Here is a 19,593-nt window from a genome sequence, read left to right on the forward strand (position 1 = left end):
GATGTTAATATTAATTTCAATTGGTGTAACAATCTTCCACGCTGAATTCCTCAAGCAGTCGTTGAATTGTGTTTTTGATGAATCTGTAATCTCTTCTATCTCCTCTATTTCCATTCCAAGTAAGTATTCTACTTGTGTTATACTTCATAAAGACTTTCAACTAAATCCACTGTTTGCGATTTAAGTCTTTTTATTAATGCATCCGCAATGAGTAGCACCAAATAATTACTACCTTTTGTGAATAAATAATGACCATAATCTTATCTCCCCAACTGTAAGTTGTTCGTCATTTCATTGAATCTTATATGCCAACATTTTGATAAATTTCTTACATATAGTTTAGCATATAGCTTAATTTAATTGTTCGTATATGTTTCGGTAATAAAACCTTCTAAATTTCTGATATAGATGTTTAGTCCATTATTCCACTAAAAAATAAGGTTCCACCATCATTTGCTTTATCTTCCAGTCTTGTTGAATTAATAGTTATATCAAAATTGTAATACTTTGCAACTAAACTCTTCTACATTGACTACTATGTTTCTCTTTATCCTACCGATAATTCTCTTGCTTCCTATATTCCTAATTTTCTCATTGCTTCGCTAACCTTGTAGATTATACACGGCTGCGCTACTAAACTCTTGATTACTCCATTGAATGTTTTGTTTGTTTATAACTCGATTCATATGTTTCTAGTTTTGTGGTGTTTCATTCATCCTTGAGTGCTCTAGGGCTCCATAACTTAATTTCGTCAGCTGTATACAGCCATTTTATTACTTCTACTTTATTTCGTGTATATATATTTATATATATACACTTTACGGAACTCAAACTTTATGTAAGCTCCATCCCCTTGCACTCTCCGTCGTCAGCCCACTGCTTCTTCCCATTTATACTTATGAATCGGGACGAGACAAAGTTAATAACATCACTTATGGCTTTGGAACAAAAGAGAAACTTTATTTAAATCGCTGATCTTTTATAAAATTTTGAAAGGCCTCGATACAAATTACAGCGCCATCTTTCTTCTTTTTACACTGTTATTTGTATCGATATAAATCATATATTCAACAAAAGCCACCAAATCTGGTTAGTGAGGTATTCATTCGCCAGAGATTAGCAGGTTTTCCACATTACATTCGATTGGTTTTGGAACACAGTCGAAAAAAAATCCAAGCTTATATGGAAATGCATAAAGATAATGTGCCAGCTGTATTTGTTGCATTATTTTAGATGTATAGATATATGATGCAAAGTTCTAATTGCAAATAATCAAAGCCTATACACTGGGAATGGTGATGGTGATCCAGTAAACTACAGAGCACGTATTGTTGCAAATTAATTTAAAAAATTGAAAATAAGACACACAGAGAAATAATCAAGTAATGCATAAAGAGTGAGTTAGAGACTGATTTGATTGAAATAAAACGCAAAAACAAAACTAAGATAATTCTGTTGTAATTACTTTTTACTAAATAATCGAGGAATTGACAAAAATAGATGAACGCATTATAGGAGCTTTTCTGAAATCTTATAATAGGAAGTAGCCAAAGGCAATGAGCTCCTGCAACAGGAAGAAGAATTCCAAGCAATCCTAGATATAAACGACACTGAAATATATTCTTGAGAAGTATTTTACCAATTAAAGGTTAATTAAATTTAAGGGTTAAACGCATCAGAAAATCAATATAAATACATATGCCAAACAATGAAGAATCAGTTTAAATGAGTCTAAATATGTCACGCCTTTCAACTTTTCGCCACTTGCTTTACACAAAAATAAAATAGAACTTAAGTAAAATATTTTTTGTTTTTCAAACCCCCTATGTATATTATAACTTATATGGCATTCAGATATCAGATTGTAGCAAGAAAAGCAATATGGATGGTTTAAGAACAAGGTATTAAAGAGTTCTATAAATTTCTTATAGTACCTTAAAAATGGTGATGGAACCTAAATGACTTTAGTACATAAATGTTTAGTGCTTTTTCAATTTAATTTTACTTTACTATGTGTATTGTTCAGATTCTAAGTTTTAGTAACAACTGAGATATTACATTTAAAAATATTGTGGGAAAAGTAATATTTTGAAGATCATAATGGAAAAAAAGGGCACTTGATTTATTCTACTTTTTGAAGAAATTTAATTTATTTATTACTATACATTTACACTTCAACAAAAGTGAAGGTGTACTCAAATTCATGAGACAATTTTCCTAATCGTCATTCCCCAGTAATAAAATTCCTGGATATTATAACTGTTTAAAATTAATTTGCTGAGAAAACACACTTATATTGCTGCTTTTCCATACTGCGTTATCCAGTATGTTATCTGTTTCCCCATGCTTAATCTAACAGTAACTTGGAAGTATTGCTTCAGTCCTAAGACACTAGATAGGAGTTATAACTTTATATAGGTACCTATAACTATATATATATATAGATATATATATATATATATATATATATATATATATATATATATATATATATATATATATATCAATAGCAATTAATTTATGTTTTCATCGTATTGCCAATTTTACCTTTTTCATGTTATATCACAACTGCAGTACTCGCAAACAGTATCAAATTGTAAATATATGAATAAAACATTATTTGAACATAGATCTATTACAATACAAAATATTTTACAGCAATTAAAACAAAAATATTTTAATTTGCGGTTGCCCTAAGAAACTTATCAGACAGATAATAACTTCATGGAAGCAATGCTAACGCAGCTATACATGACACTAGAATAAACTTAGATGACAATAATAATTGAATATGACTTATTAAATCGACGACACAAGCTACATACCCAATCTATTCATATTTGAATATAAACGAAACCCTTATAATGCAAGCATCTTATTCATCATATTTTACCAGTCCCTTTGCGTTGCTACTTATTTTGTGTTCTATCATAATGCACTCAAATATTCTTTCACAAAAGGTACATTTATATTCCTTACCTTAATATATAAGTTTTGATGTTGTTTGTTTTAATAAAGGATGTCTAATTAAAATGGGATAAATTTCCACAAATCAGTGGAAATCATCGACGGATTTAGTTTCATTCGTTCTTATAAACGATAGCAATAAAAAGAGTAACGACTTACATGATTACTAACACGCTTTACTGACCAATGTAAAACACCATAGTTAATACATAAACTTTCTAAGATGTGTGGTCTTCTAAAGTTCGCCAATATCTAGCAACCTTATTTACTCCTATTTACTGGGCTATTAGTTTTGGTGAGTTTTTCCCACATTCTGCAGCAATATATATATATATATATATATATATATATATATATATATATATATATATATATACTCTCATTTCACAATTATCAATAAATGTATCGTAAACTAATTGTGAATTTAAAATTTCTACTATTTTTTGTGGGTATCGTTGATTCACAACAGGAGAAAGAAGAGTTAAAACACGGTCCAGATCTTTATTGTCAAATATTTTCAACTAAAGGGCTCCATTTGATTGCAAGGAGTTTAAAAACTATAATGCAAGTTCTTCTTTTTAGCAAGAAAATTTTTAAACCATATCAACTAGCATCTTGAAATTATTTACTTTACACTTTTAAATTTCAGTCAACTTCTAGCTCGATAAACAAGGATCAATATTGAATTTTTTAAATTGCACAAACTGTATATATAACTCGGAATATTAATTAGTGTAAGGTAATCTAACATTAACAAAAATAATTTTTAAAATTATGCTATTTATATGAATTACTTTTATTTAATATCAGTATTAATTTAGTCATATATGTAACTTCTTATTTAGTATTTTTTGACTTTAAGGAATGATTAAAATGGATTTTGGTCTTATTATCTTCCATCAGTATTACATAAACATCCTCGGGTTGAGAAAGGTTTTTAAAAAGCGATGTTCTTACTTATTTTAATTAAAAAGGTTACTTTATATCGGGAAAATGATCAAAAGATAAACAATTTTAAAAATAACTTTAAAGCTTAACCAAACCTTGGACAAATACATGTGTAAAGACCAAAGCTTTACTCAATCATGCGAATATTTAAAGAAGATGAAAGAGCCCAACAGGGTATTGCGACATTAAAACAATTTTTTGAGTATGTTTTGAAAATCAACCGAACAGTAATGGTATCAATTAACATATTTAATACAATAAAGAATATTTAGTACATTAAAAATTGATATGGAATTGGTTAAACAATTATCTAGCTATCTTTTTCCTGAACCTAAACGTTTCTAGTTTAAATCATCTAGACATTATATATCTCATTTAAAACTTGACAGCATGCAGGATGATAAACCGACCACTACGACCACTATTCGTAGTTACAGAAAGTGTATGAAGCTGTTAACCTAAAAATTAATATCATTTCAATCCATGGATTTTTCCGAACACATATATCAATAGGATACCTTGAAATAATTTAACTTATAGTTTTAAATTTCATTCAACTTGTAACTCTCTAAATAAGGCCCTATATTGAATTTTCTACATTGCACAAACTATCTATATAACTTGGAATATTAATTTATTAGTATAAGGTAATGTAACATAATTTTTTTTAAATTATGCTATTTATATGAATTACGTTTATTTAAAATCAGTATTAATTTAGTCATCATATATGTACTTTCTTATTGTGTATCTTTTTGACCCTAAGGAATAATTAAAATGGATTTTCGTCTTATTGTCTTCCGTTTGTACTACATAAACATCCCCGGGTTAAGAGAGATTTTTCAAAAGCGACGTTCTTATTATTTTAATTAAAAAAGTTACTTTATATCGGGAAAATGATCAAAGGATAAACACTTTTAAAAATACCTTTAAAGCTTAACCAAACCTTGGACAAATACGTGTATAAAGATCAAAGCTTTACTCGATTATGCGAATATTTAAAGAAGATGAAAGAGCCCAACAGGGTATTGCGACATTAAAACAATGTTTTGAGTATGTTTTGAAAAACAACCGAACAGTAATGGTCTCAATTAACAACTTTAGTACAATAAAGAATATTTAACACATAAAAAATTGATATGGAGTTGGTAAAATGATTATCTAGTTATCTTTTTCCTGGACGTAAACGCTTCTGGTTTAAATCATCTAGACATTATCTATCTAATTTAAAACTTGACGGCATGCAGGCTTCCATAACGTTGATAAACCGACCACCACGAACACTATTTGTGGTTACAGTAAGTGTATGAGGGTGTTATCCTTAAAATTAATATAATTTCAATCGATAGATAGATTTACTAGGCATTGGTGCACTTGGTTCCATTTTAGATTTTTCAATTTGTGACTTGAAAGAATTATAGTAATTAACTCATATATTAAAATGTAATTTAAATTTAGATAACTTATAGCTCGAAGATTGATTTTAATAATGAATAAGTAAATGTTTTTATTTAACAATATTTGTAATTCAGTTATTCCTTTCTCAGAAAGACGGAGGTACAATTAAGTTTGAAACTCAGAATGTCTTTAAAAAAAACAAACTTTATTTCAAAAATAATAATGAAGAGGTTTACAACAATTGTTACAATACAATACAATGATTAAGATTACAATAAGCGAGACTTATTATGCTTAAACACGTACAGTACAAACGGATAGGCGAGACTAAAATCTAGGCATTCTGCCTTTACATTTATAGTAAAATTATGCTGTGTTAGCTATTCTTAAGTCTAAAGGTTAGTAAGTTGTTTAGGTGGACATAAATGACCATATAACTCCTCCCTCCTTAAGTATGAGAGAATGGGGTGGCATTCTCGAGTGGGTCTAGTTTTATGCTCATTTTTACATCGTCCTTTTTAATATATTTAAAGTACATATATATTCCTAAAGTTACAAATACAATACATATAATAATTATAGTTAAAATTGAAATTCCTTCTCCTACATTAAAAGAGTGGAGAGGATGAATTGATAGGGAATCAACAGCTTTTATATCATTATGCAGTGTTTCTAAATTTATTGATTTTAATTTTACAGGTTTATTTTGTTGGAATAAACCAGTGTTAATTTTTATGGATGGCAATTTAAGCCGTAGATTAATTACATTGATTTTTTGAGAATCGTAATGTTCATTTTTAACATTAACCTTACATGTTTTTGGGAAAATAATTGAAGGTTCTTTGACTATTTCAATAGAATTTTGTTTCGGTATAGCAAAAAGGTGGTATAATGTATATGGTATGTCCGAGATTAACGGGATCGCAACATGAAATATGATTAAACTATTTTTTATTAGAACGTCAGCGTGTGCTGTTTCATAATATTTGATTATGTTATCGAATGGGATTCGCGCCTTGGGATTTATCTGTATGATAATTTTATTTAGGTCTGTGATTCTTATTATGCTGTGATGTAGGGTACCGGTCTCAGCAAAGTTGATTGCGGTTTGTATATTGTTACATAATTCTGATATGATACGCAAATTACTTTCTATATTGTCCATTGTTAGGATAAAGTGTGTAGTAAGCGTTGTCATTGACATCGTTACAGAAAGATTACCCATCATAGTATATTATCTTGATTTGTCTTAGGTTTCTATGTTGTATTGTTCATACATGTAACTTATAAAGAAGAGGATTGTTTATAGGGATTTTATCTGGAAATGATTGGTTAATTAAATCTTTTAACGTCTTTTGGATGTCGTTGATTAGTAAACTTAGTTTTGATAAATTTTGGATTGAGATTTTTCGTGGGTAGCCTATGGGGAGTTTGAATTAATTGTTCTGTGCCTTCTGGTATTTCGGGGTCGTTTTCTCGATTTTTATTTAATTTAGCTAAAGTGGTTGCTTTTCTTGCATTTAATTTAGAGTGTATATGTTCATTCAGTTCTTGGAAGATTTTAGATAAATCAAATATATAGTCTGTTTGCATTTGATTTAGACTTCTATTGAAATTTAATTGGTAATTCAAATTTCCTTTAATTATTTGAAACGGTGTGTAGTCATGCGATGAATGTATACTATTGTTATAGTTTAAGAGGGCAATGTCTACTAATTCTTGGATTGTTTTAGAACGATGTTCGTCCTTTAATGCAACTAAGCTTTCTTTTAATGTGGAATGAAATCGTTCAATTGGTGAGTTTGAATTTGGGTTATAGGGAGTAGTAAAGTGAATTTCTATCTGGTAAAGTTTACATAATTCTTGTAGGAGGTTATTTTTGAAAGAAGTGCCATTGTCGGTGGTAATAATATTTGGAGTGCCATGTTGAGAAAAGAATTTGATTAGATTTTGACATATCTCTATCGAGTTATCGTTTAGAGGAAAAGCAGAGGCAAATTTGGAAAAGTTATCTATAATCGTTAGGAATTTTTGAGATGATATGGTATATATATCCATGTATATATGTTCAAAGGGTTTAGAACCGATAGGTGTAGGTTTGTAAATTACTTTGTACGGATGTCTTTCGTATTTACTCTTCTGGCATGTTTCACATGTTTTTATATAGTCTATTACATCTCGTTCTAAGCTTGGCCAATAATATGTTTGCTTTATATTTTTTATATTTTCTGTAATACCTCTGTGAGATGTCTTTGTCTTGTGGTATTTTTCGATAATTTCCTTCTGTTTATCAGGGTTGGTTACATCTTCTAATAGAGTGTTTGATATAGTTAATTTGTAAGCATTGTTTTTGAAAGTTTCTGCGAATACTCGAAGAATGAGTGGTTCTAATTCCTTAAATGGGAAGTGTAAGCAATATGTATCTGGAGGTAAATAACTGATGATTAAATTTTGAATTTCTTCCGTAGTGGGATTTTCATTTACAAATATAAATGTTCTTTTCTTTTCGTTAAACAAGTTTTGTTTTACCACGTATGGTTTAATTTTATTTGTCCATTTAAAAACGATTTGGTTTTTGAAAGTGTTGATGCTTTTATTCACATACGGAGCACCAAGTATAGGATTTTCCAAAGAGGTGTGTATCGTATCGGATTCTGAAATATTGTCTTGAGCGTTTTCAGGGATATTTGATTCATTGGAGTTTTGCGATTTCTCTTGAATATTTGAATTACTGTAGGGTGGTCTAATTTGTATATCTGAAATGATCTTGATCTTAGGCTTATCTTTTATCGATATCATTGGTTCTTCCAAATTACATACAAGTATGTCAATGCTTATATTTTTAAATATGTATTCTATCATAGATTTTACTTTTTTCCAATCTAGATGGTCAAGGCCACATCCTAATCTTGGGATGGCTAATTTTCGAATGTGATTTTCTTTTATATGTTCGCTCATAAGGACTAATGTTTTCCATAGAAGTTTGTATGTTGGTTTGTCTTCCGATTTTCGTTTTGTGATTAGATAATATATGTTACGGGATTCTTTTTGATCTGGCCATATAAGTATTTCTCCTTCTTTGGCCTTTTTCTCTAATAGTTCCTTCTGATTTTTATATTTGTGCTTAAATATGCACGCTATTCCTTTATTCATTCGAAGGTCAGCTGCAACACAGTGCGCTAATGAGTAATCTGTTGATTGTTCGAAGAGATTTCCTTTAATTTCTCGAATTTTCTCTGAGTATTCTATATTCATCCAGTTTTTGTTCCAAATTTCATATTCACTATTATTATTATTTATCTTTTTTGGTTTCTCAAAGACTGGTATTTGTTCTTGCGTTTCGAAAAAGTGTTTTACTCGATCAAGCCATAGGTATTGATCTTCAGTATTTACATCTGGTCTATCACTTATTTCTGAGATATGAGTTAAAGGAGGTTTGGGTATTTCTACGGGATGTATTTCAATTGAATGTTTAAGAGGAGGACGGGAAAGAGCGTCAGCGTTTAGATTTTGCTTTCCTTTTTTATAATGTATGGTAAAGTCGAATTCTTGGAGTTTCAATCTCCATCGTACTAATTTTGAGTTAGGTTCTTTAATAGAAAATAGCCATTGAAGAGGTTTGTGATCAGTTACTATTGAGAATTTTCTACCGAAAAGATAAGGGCGGAAGTATTTGGTTGCCCAAACTATGGCTAATAGTTCTTTCTCTATAGTGGAGTAATTGCATTCCGTAGTGCTTAAGGTTCGACTAGCGTATGCAATAGGTAAATCGTTTCCAATTGTGCCTTGAGATAATACAGCACCGATAGCAAAGTTCGAAGCATCTGTTGTTAAGATAAAGGGTTTTTGAAAATCTGGGTGTTGAAGAATAGGATCATTCATAAGGATATTTTTACATGTTTCGAATGCTTCTATAAAAGCTCTATCGTGATTAACTTTGGAGTTTTTCTTTAAACATTGTGTGAGAGGTTTTGTGATTTTTGCAAAGTTCTTAATAAATTTTCGATAGTATCCTATTAATCCGAGGAAAGATTTTATTTCTTTAGGAGTTTTCGGGATTTCAAAATTTTTTATTGCGGATACCTTTTTAGGATTTGGTTTAATTCCTTCTGGAGTAATTACATGTCCAAGAAATTCTACTGATTTCTTTAAAAATTCAGATTTGTCTAACTGTATTTTTAGATTATAGGAGGTTAAGCGATCGAAGACTTTTCTTAAAGATTCCAAATGTTCTTGTAGGGAAGTTGAGAAGATAATTATGTCGTCCATGTATACTAAACATATTTTTCCTTGTAGACCACGTAATACGTTATCCATTGTACGCTGGAAAGTAGCGGGTGCGTTTTTTAGACCAAATGGCATTCGTAAATATTCGTAATGACCATGTTCTACGTTAAAAGCAGTTTTTTGAATTGATTCTGGGTCCATTTCGATTTGGTGAAAACCGCTAGCAAGATCTAAAGTTGTAAAATATTGTGCTCGTCCTAACTTATCGAGAATGTCGGAAATGTTCGGGATGGGGTATCGATCGTCGATGGTCTTTTCGTTAAGTTTTCTGTAATCAATTACTAAGCGCCATTTTCTTTGTCCTGATGCGTCTAGTTTTTTAGGCACTATCCATACGGGAGAACTCCAAGGTGAGCTCGATGGTTGTATAATTCTATTTTCAAGCATTTCTGCGATTTGTCTTTCTATTTCGTTCTTATGGACATAGGGATATCTGTATGTCTTGGCATGCACTGGAATTTCGTCAGTGGTTTTGATCTTATGTTTTACTTCGTTCGTGAATGTCAGTTTATCTCCAGTTTTATGTAAAACGTGACGGTACTTTTGTAATAATTTGAATAGACTGTTTTGTTCTTCGTGGTTTAAATGAGAATGTCTAATTAGTTCCTTTAAATTTAATTTGTCACTAATTTCGTTTGATTTATAATAATTATTATTAGTTCCAATATCAAAGTTATAAATTTCAAAGTTATGTTCGTTAAATGGACTCATTTGGGGATGTTCTGTTATCGAGTACCTAATTGATTGATGTTTATTAGTTGGATTTTTAATATCCACGCAGAAAGAGTTATTTTTAATTGTTACGATAGTAGGTTGAATTGTTAGTTGGTCGGTTTTATATTCATGGATATACCAAGAAGATTCTTCAGGAAGGTTGGTGAACAATCTTGTGTTTTTTATTGTATTAGGAGGAATTTCTACAATGAATGTACTGAAGTCTTCGCGAAAATAGAATGGTATTCTGAGATAGTCATTATATAATAGGTTTTCTTCTAGATTAATATTTAGGTTTAATCTTTTGAGGTCTTTGATTCCTAATATTCCATCAAAGTAATCATGGAAAGAATATAATACGAAATTGACTGATTGGGATATTCCTAAACTAAGAAATAGAGGAATTCTGGCTTTTGAAAATGCTTTTTGACTCCCTGTACAAGTGTGGAGTGTTGTTATATGAGGTTTGATTGTTTCTGGGAAATAATGTTCGGCTATAGAAGGTCTAAGCAGAGAGGCATGAGAACCTGTGTCAATTAATAATTTTAAATCTAAATTTGGGATATAGATATAAGGAAGTTGGTTGACTTGAAAGGTATTTAATTGGAGACATGATTTTCCGAAGCTTGTGAACAAAAATTTTCGTTATCTACTAATTCGGGGGGAAAGTTTACGTAGTAATTTTGTTCTTCTTCATTTGGATATAAATTTTCTGGATTTTGGTCATCATAAGGGAAAGGATAATCATTAGGTGGATCATTCATTTCAGAGTCGTTTGATTCTGAGGATGACTCTGGTAAGTTTCTTTCGACGTGAGTTAATTCTTCTATCTTAAATCTTTGTTGACCTGGAGGGTATTGATTTTTGAAATGATTTTGATTTGTATTGAAATGTTGTGGTTTGTTTCGATATTGATGTTGAACGTTTGATTGTTGTGGTTGTCGTGGAGTTATACTAACGCCTGACATGGGTTTTGGATATTGACTTTTAACGTGAGGAGTTTGAGTTTTTTGGAAGTTTTTGCCAAATGTTGCATAGGCTGGGGGAAAATATGTTTTAACCGGTTGTGGTCTAATGGGTATTGGTTGACTAGGGAATTGATTTTTTGGATATGTTGTCATATTTTGTTTAAGGAACAAGTTACGTTTTAAATTAATGTTTTGACTTTTTGACTCAAAATTCTGTGTAAAATTATTCTTAAATCTGTCTTGACTTGACAATATTTCGTAATTAGTAATAATATCAATCGCGGAATCTAAATTTTGCGGATTTTGTACGATCAATAAAGTTCTTAATTCGTTCGATATATTAGCAAGTAAATTTTGTGTAGCTGTTAATTCGTTTTGTTTGATTAAGATGTTTCGTGCTTCTAAGTTTTGCACTTCTGTACAAATCTTAGTATTAATTTGAGTATTAATGGATTTCAATCTTTGAATATAATCTAAGCATGGTTCGTTTTTGTTTCTCACCAAGAAGATGAGCTGTTGTTGTAAGTTACATCTAGTTATTGGGTCACTGAATTTTTGTTGAAGAGCAATTTTAATTTGATCCCAAGAAATTAGATCGGGACGTGTAAGTATGAAATCTTCAGCTTCACCAATTATTTTTGATTTGATTGCTAACAGCACATATTCTTGTTGGGATTGATCATTCGTATAATATCGAGCATAAAATGTGTCGATTTGGTTAATAAAGCTATCTAATTTAGATGAAGTTCCGTCGAATGTTTTCAATAACTGAACAGTTGATCTTAATGATTCTGCCATATCGGTATCAAAAAAATTAATTAGGTGTGAATAAATATTTTCTAAACTTTCGTCGGAGCTTTCTCTATTTCTGTTTCTAATAGTTGGGTATGTTATTCCCTCTAATTTTTTCGTAAATCTTTTCATACAACTAGTTTATAAAAATAATGAAATTACAATATACATATGGAATATACCAATAGGATATAACTTAACTTGGAAGTTATCCTTGGATTTCCTTTTACAATATTTGCTATATAAAAATAGTATATAAATATCAATGAAATTATATGGAATGCACCAATGGGATACAACTTTTATTGAATAAGTTGTCCTTGGATTTCCTTTTTTACAATAATTGTTATATAAATCGTATATAAATATCAATGAAATTATATGGAATGCACCAATGGGATACAACTTTTAATGAATAAGTTGTCCTTGGATTTCCTTTTTTACAATAATTGTTATATAAATAGTATATAAATATCAAGATTTTCAATTCAATAATTATTATTCTTCTTGTTTCTTAATTAATCAGGATTATACCAATAAGTGACTTACAGTAATGTATTCGTCTCTGGATTGCTCCTGATGTCGTAATAGTAGAAGCCGTCTGCGAGGAGAATTCACTTCTCGACTGGTCTGCTATACGCCTTGGACACTAGCTACGCCAAGTTGTCCTGGTTCCTTATGCTAACTGCTAATGGTTGGGATTCTTTGTCCAGTTCCAAAGCAGGAGTCCGCCTTCCAATTGAAGTAACAACGTTGAGTGGTGGTTCTTTCTTCTTAATTGTAGATACAAACGGTGATCACAATTCACAGCGAACTATATGATATTCCGGAAGTATCCTACCGACTGCGCCAATTAAGTTTGAAACTCAGAATGTCTTTAAAAAAAACAAACTTTATTTCAAAAATAATAATGAAGAGGTTTACAACAATTGTTACAATACAATACAATGATTAAGATTACAATAAGCGAGACTTATTATGCTTAAACACGTACAGTACAAACGGATAGGCGAGACTAAAATCTAGGCATTCTGCCTTTACATTTATAGTAAAATTATGCTGTGTTAGCTATTCTTAAGTCTAAAGGTTAGTAAGTTGTTTAGGTGGACATAAATGACCATATAACTGTACTTATTATTTTATATAGTTTACTTTAAACCTTTTATCAACTGTTTTTTTAAACATATTTTAAAGTCTCCTTTTACCAACTATAGGTTTATTTGGACTGGGCCTAAAGTTTAACGTGGGCTCTGAACCACGGTCCTCAGCATTAAGCTTACCGACTGTCGAGTGACCAACTTTAGAAATCATCCCAGAAGACATCCGGTCTTACCCAGCCTGGTTACTGGCGTGACTGGGATCATTTTCCTTGTCGGATTTTACACTCTTGTCTAGAATATTCAGAAATTTTAAACAATCACAAACATAAATTTACGACCGCATGGTCCCTAGCAGGATTCGAACCCGCCGTTATCGCAACAGTAGGAGGACCGTCCCATCGCGTTTATCACTGCGCCACCAAGCCGGCAACTGTTATTTTAGTTATTTATTTAATAAATTTGTCTGTTATGAAATTAATAGCTTTCGCTTTTTGATTGGTGTTATATTTTTAACTTATATTTCCTATTTTTGGATTAATTAGCCTTCATATTTCCATAATGGACGCGTTGTTTTCATAAACATGTTGATTGTGCCCATGTTGCTAAAAAATAACATTGAATTTTATACTGATGTACAATACTATTACAACACTACTAGTAATATTATTATCTACATAATGTTTAAAATGTTTGCGTGTTGTGTTTTAAATAAATTAACAACGCTCCATAAAATGTTGTTTTACAAATTTTGGACAATACTTGTACGTCTTTTTATTGTGTAAGAAATTGGAGGTAAATTTATTTGAGTAGAGACTGAGAGTATGTATATTTGAGAAGGAATATTTTCTTGTTTATTGAGAATTGGAGATACTAATCGAAAATGCTTGAATTGCTTTTTAAACTCGCTTAATGATAACTATTAATAAAGGATTTGAAACCTTTATTTAAAAGGTTAAACCATAGAGAAATAGAGATTTAACTTCATAGGAAATTTTGGGCAAATGTTTCGCGACGTCCAACATCTAGATGTCGCTACTCTTAATTTAACTTGCTTTAATCGCTGCGCTATAAGCCCCGGCGGGTTCTGATTGGTTCACTTCGTTTCTATAGTACGTTTGTTGTTTATTTATTTTAAGCGCCATTTTCAGTATTGCTGACATATGGATTAGTGCGTTTAGAGATTAAATTATTAGTTCATTACTACACACTAGTTACATAAGTCGGTAGTACAAAAAGTAAAGTTGATTAGAAAGTGTTGTGTACTCGGATGTACAGATAGTAGAGAAATGCAGAATCGTTTTCATTCGAAGAAGCATTTTGCCCCTGTCATGAAAAATTGGTTGATAATATAAAATATCCCAAACAGATTAGATTAAGTATCAAAGAAAATGTATGACCGTTACAGTATGTTTTGTAGTTGCAAGTTGGGGTAAGTTTATTCATATATATAAATATATATATATATATATATATATATATATATATATATATATATTTATTTATTTATATGTATATATGTATCGATTTTTTTTATTTTAGAAAGGGTATTAACCCTTCCGTAAAACGCTGTAGCTCAAAGAAAATAATGGCATCTGAATGCAAATCTATTTTAATTAATACTCTTTTAATTAACCGATATTCAATTAACGAGGAATTTTGGTGAAAATTTTATTATATATTATATATTAAAGTAAGAACAAATTTGTTAAAGTCTCATCAATTTAAGAGCTGCCTTGAGGGGTTCATTTCATTAAAGAAAATTAAGTGTAATTATTTAAATAAATATATTTTCTTAAGGCCAGTTAACCAAGATAATTTGTTTTGGATCTAGCTCATGGATTCAGGAATATACATCCTCGGCTAGTATGTCTTAGAAATCATTTGAAGCGCTGAACATAAGTTAATTAAGTAAAATTTTTTCATTTCATTGGCCTTTAGGTAATTGTGAAGAGGATGAACATGATGGCTCAAAATATTTACATTCTATAATAACCATGGATGAAACGAAAATACTGTCAGTAGGTCTTTGAGCTATCTCTTTTATTTTATTCAGCGATTTTGCCACGTCGATAATATATCAATATATTTGTCAAATGTTTAAAAAAAAAGTAAATTTAAAACCCTTCAATTGTACATTCGATAATGATCTTTCAGAAAAAATATTAAATGTAATAACAAGTTGCGCTATATAATTTTGAGTAAAACAGGTGAACAGAATTTTAAAAGGAGAAGATTCAAAATTTGCTTTCAGTATAACAAAACAATAAAACAGAACTCTGATAAATCCTATTAAATTGAAGGAAATAGACGGAAGAGATAAATAGATATATTAATTTTTATATTATATTTATATTTATATTTTATTTAATAAAAGTATTTCAGAAAAACATTGTTTTTTGTTTAAATTTCATTGGTCAATTAAACATGACGTCAAGGCTGTTACGCGCCAAACATTACTAAGGAGCCAATCAAATGTCTTTACATATTTCTCTTACAGGTGCCTATAATGGAGATTGAAATTGACCAATCAAATTACTTGAACGGCCAATTATGGCGCCCTCTGGATGTTGAGCAATCTGGATGAGAGTCCCCTATTGATTACATCTCTATTACTCTATGGGTTAAACGCCTCTCATTGTTAGTGCTTTTAATGTAATTTTGATTATTAGGATTGAAATCATATATTATTGACCAAAAATGAAGCTTCGAATTCATTGATTTGTTATGGAATAATTAACATATTGGGCCTATAAATTAGTTTTAAAGAATATATTATATTTTTTTAAAGTGCTTTTTTATAATACATTTTTAAAGTATATATAGTATATATTATCCATGAATAGCGGCTACATTTTCCATACTTTTAAGCAATTTACAAATTTCATCTGGAAAGGGCCATGTATGATTTGAGGATATCCATGAGTTGAGCTATCTCCTGGTGTTCTCATAAAAAGTGAAGTGCTCATGTCATTTAGTGTCACAAGTCATATGTCGGAGCAAGTAGTAATCAGCCGGAGCATGGTCTGGATATTAGAGTGGGCGGGGTAGCACTTCCTATTTTAATGTTTCCAAGTATGTTTCCTCCGGTTGTGTAACACGTGGTCGAGCGCTGAAATGTTGAAGAATTCATATTCCGGTCCTTTTTCTCGCATTGTTCGCAGCTCAAAAGCATCAATAGTAGTCGATGGCGACCCTATTGATGATTTTATTGAGTGATGCCTTCAAATTCTCGTGTTCAAATTAGTTGGGCTATCCAGAGCGCTCTTTGTGTTCGGCGTCAAAATCACCACTTTTAAAATGTCTAAACCAATATTTACATGCTATAATCGACGGTGTGCGGTCTCCATAAGCCTTCACACGCTTTGCTCGATACAAATTCAGATATTTCAAGCGCACTGAAAAAAATGATCTTTAAGTTCGACAAAATTGCACATACCGAATAGTGGCATCTGAGTGAGGCACGAAGTTATTTACACACGTAACCGATGCGATCTGTTCTTAGTCCTTTAAAATTAATTTATAGACATGAAAAATAAAATCTTTAAATATAAAATGTCAAAAAGGTAAAAAGTAGTTCATGAATAATTAACAGCTTTTTCAGTAATGAGGGCTTTTAGGTTCTGGTATAAGGGCCTTCGCCTTAAAATCTGTATGTTTACATTAAAGAACATAAATAACACCCCTCCTGTTACAGTTCCTAAGAAGATATACCGTCAAAAATAACAAGCTATACGGCACAAGACAGTTGTTTATTCAAAACGTTAATATAACATAATTGTCTTAAAAAGCAATCTTCATACATGACATCATCATCATAGAAGGCAATTATATCATGTGCATCAGAGAAACATAAAAAGGAAAAAAAAAGTATAAAGAAATATCACGTTAGATTGTAATTTTTAACGAAAATATGTATATAATCGTTCACATTCATATTGTCACACAACACAATACAATACCTGTTAACACAATAACAGAAAATCTTTAAAATATTTGAAAATATTTCATGTAAATATGATTCTTACTTGGTTTTAATGACTATGTATATAGAATTTACAAAGAAATAATGTTGGAATCCATTTTTCTTAATATTTATTAGTACTTTTCTTTATGTTATTATGCTATTCATTTTGTATCATATGATTACAAGAGAAACGTATAAAAATAAACAAATAAATGAAAATTATATCACAATAAACGTTTATACTACAAAAATATTCTTATTTTCAGAACGTTTCAGTCACGGTGTCCATACTTACCCTGGCCTTCATATCAATCGATAGATGGTACGCCATTTGCTTTCCATTGAAATTTAAATCCACAACTGGCAGAGCAAAAACTGCCATCTGCGTCATCTGGATTATAGCCCTTGCTTGTGGTAAGTACGAAATAAACATACATTTATTTTATTAAAGATTAGCGGATAATGTACAATAAGTACTCTGAAACCGAGTATTAAACCAAATACTAGATAAAATAGTTTTAGGTATGTTAGAAGCAATAGATAATTATACAAGTACAGTACAAATACTACATATGGTTTGGTTTGGCTTTGGTTTAGTGGTGCATTCACAGATATTTAACGTTGCCTATTTGCGGTAGTTTGCGAATATTCAATTTTACTGAGGAACAAATTCTTCTACAAAGGGTGAATGTCACATGGGGTGAAATGAGACAAAGTCTGTCTCATTTGCTTTAATACGCCACGTTTTCAACCACAATTCGACTTTGTTAAGATGAAGTTGGAGGTTTCTATATAACTACTATATAAATAAGTAGAGTATCATGCATAGAGAATAATAAATATAAAATAGTAAATAAATAATTACAAATAGAAAATAATAGATGGAAAAATAATAAATGGAATATGTTAAATGACCGCTAATAAATATAAAATAATAATTAGAATATAATAAATGGAGATTTAATAAATATTAAATGATAATTAAAAAGAAAAAACTGGAATACTCTGTGACCAAACTCGCCATTTGATAAAACTCAGCTTGAACGGCACAAAACAATAAAATAAACTGGATAGAAAGAGCGTAGTGACTCTGGGCCTCGCGTCTTTAAAAATGGACTTGAAGAAGTTGTAACATCCCTATGACGTGATCACATCTGGCAAATATAAGCCCCGAAGAACGATTAACTGTCTTGCCATTCATGGTAATTATTTCTGTTGATAATTATTCGCAACGGCGAAAAATCATGCAGTTGAAAACAAGGGGCAATCCCGCCTAGTTCCTTTACATTAAATTAAAATACAAAAATTAAAAATTACAAAGGTCTAAAATATCGAATTGCGAGATAGAATTCTAAGTAACATAGATATTCGGAAAGATTTATGATTTTCTTGAATGGCACATGTCTTTGTCTTCGTTTTGGGAAAAAATTATCGGAAAATATAAAGAAATAAAACTCCTTTTACACAATCAACTATATATTTATGAAATTTAATTGTTTTTTAAATTAAAATTAAATCGTAGAGACGTCCAATATTAGTTTTGGTCCCTCGCCAGCCAATATATTACCAGTCATTCCAAGGCATGCGAGTTTTACGTCGTAAAACGACAAGCCATTGGAAGATATCCAAGATACAAATTCTCGTCTGATATTTATTAGGATGACGGCGATGTTCTATCAGTTCATTCAGCATCGATAAGAAGTTGTTACAAACGGAAAAGGCAAGTATTCGCGAGAATCAAAAAGTTTATCCTCTTAGTCTTTAAGAGTCTTTAGTCTTTAAGATCCTCTTAGTTTTTCTCTAAAAGGAAATTTTCTCGACTTCTTGAACGAACTTCTAGTCGGAGTGTTTTATAATTTTGTTCACATTAGAATAATAGTCGGCAGTATAATTCGCACCACCAACTCGCCACTTCTATCTCCTAAATGTTTACGACAAGCCATTGGAAGATATCCAAGATACAAATTCTCGTCTGATATTTATTAGGATGACGGCGATGTTCTATCAGTTCATTCAGCATCGATAAAAAGTTGTTACAAACGGAAAAGGCAAGTATTCGCGAGAATCAAAAAGTTTATCCTCTTAGTCTTTAAGAGTCTTTAGTCTTTAAGATCCTCTTAGTTTTTCTCTAAAAGGAAATTTTCTCGACTTCTTGAACTTGAACTTCTAGTCGGAGTGTTTTATAATTTTGTTCACATTAAAATAATAGTCGGCAGTATAATTCGCACCGCCAACTCGCCACTTCTATCTTCTAATAGTTCTTTTTTGGCAAAATTAGATTTTTTTATTCACCATAATTCCCTTTAAAGGTGATACACCGATTATAGCAATGCTCCAGCTTCTCGATAATATTTTTGTAGTACTAGTTGTCCTTTACTTCAAAATAGGCCTCGGTTTCGGCGATCACCTATTCATTTGACGAAAATTTATTCCCAGCGAGAATTTTTTGAGATCT

At 30.6% G+C, this 19,593-nt stretch overlaps 1 protein-coding gene across 1 annotated transcript in view; it reads left to right on the plus strand.

Moving 5' to 3' along the window:
* The window catches only part of LOC143200605 (orexin/Hypocretin receptor type 1), a 1,081,956-nt gene that overhangs the window by 783,516 nt on the left and 278,847 nt on the right, over positions 1-19,593 (plus strand). Inside the window, exon 4 of the mRNA XM_076411106.1 lies at positions 17,405-17,552. Coding sequence (XP_076267221.1) covers positions 17,405-17,552 — 148 coding nt within the window. The remainder of the gene's footprint in view (positions 1-17,404; positions 17,553-19,593) is intronic.

Source organism: Rhynchophorus ferrugineus, unplaced genomic scaffold, assembly GCF_030347505.1.
Source record: "Rhynchophorus ferrugineus isolate W39M unplaced genomic scaffold, kcgeb_rfMv2 rfM8, whole genome shotgun sequence".
Classification (NCBI taxonomy): domain Eukaryota; kingdom Metazoa; phylum Arthropoda; class Insecta; order Coleoptera; family Curculionidae; genus Rhynchophorus; species Rhynchophorus ferrugineus.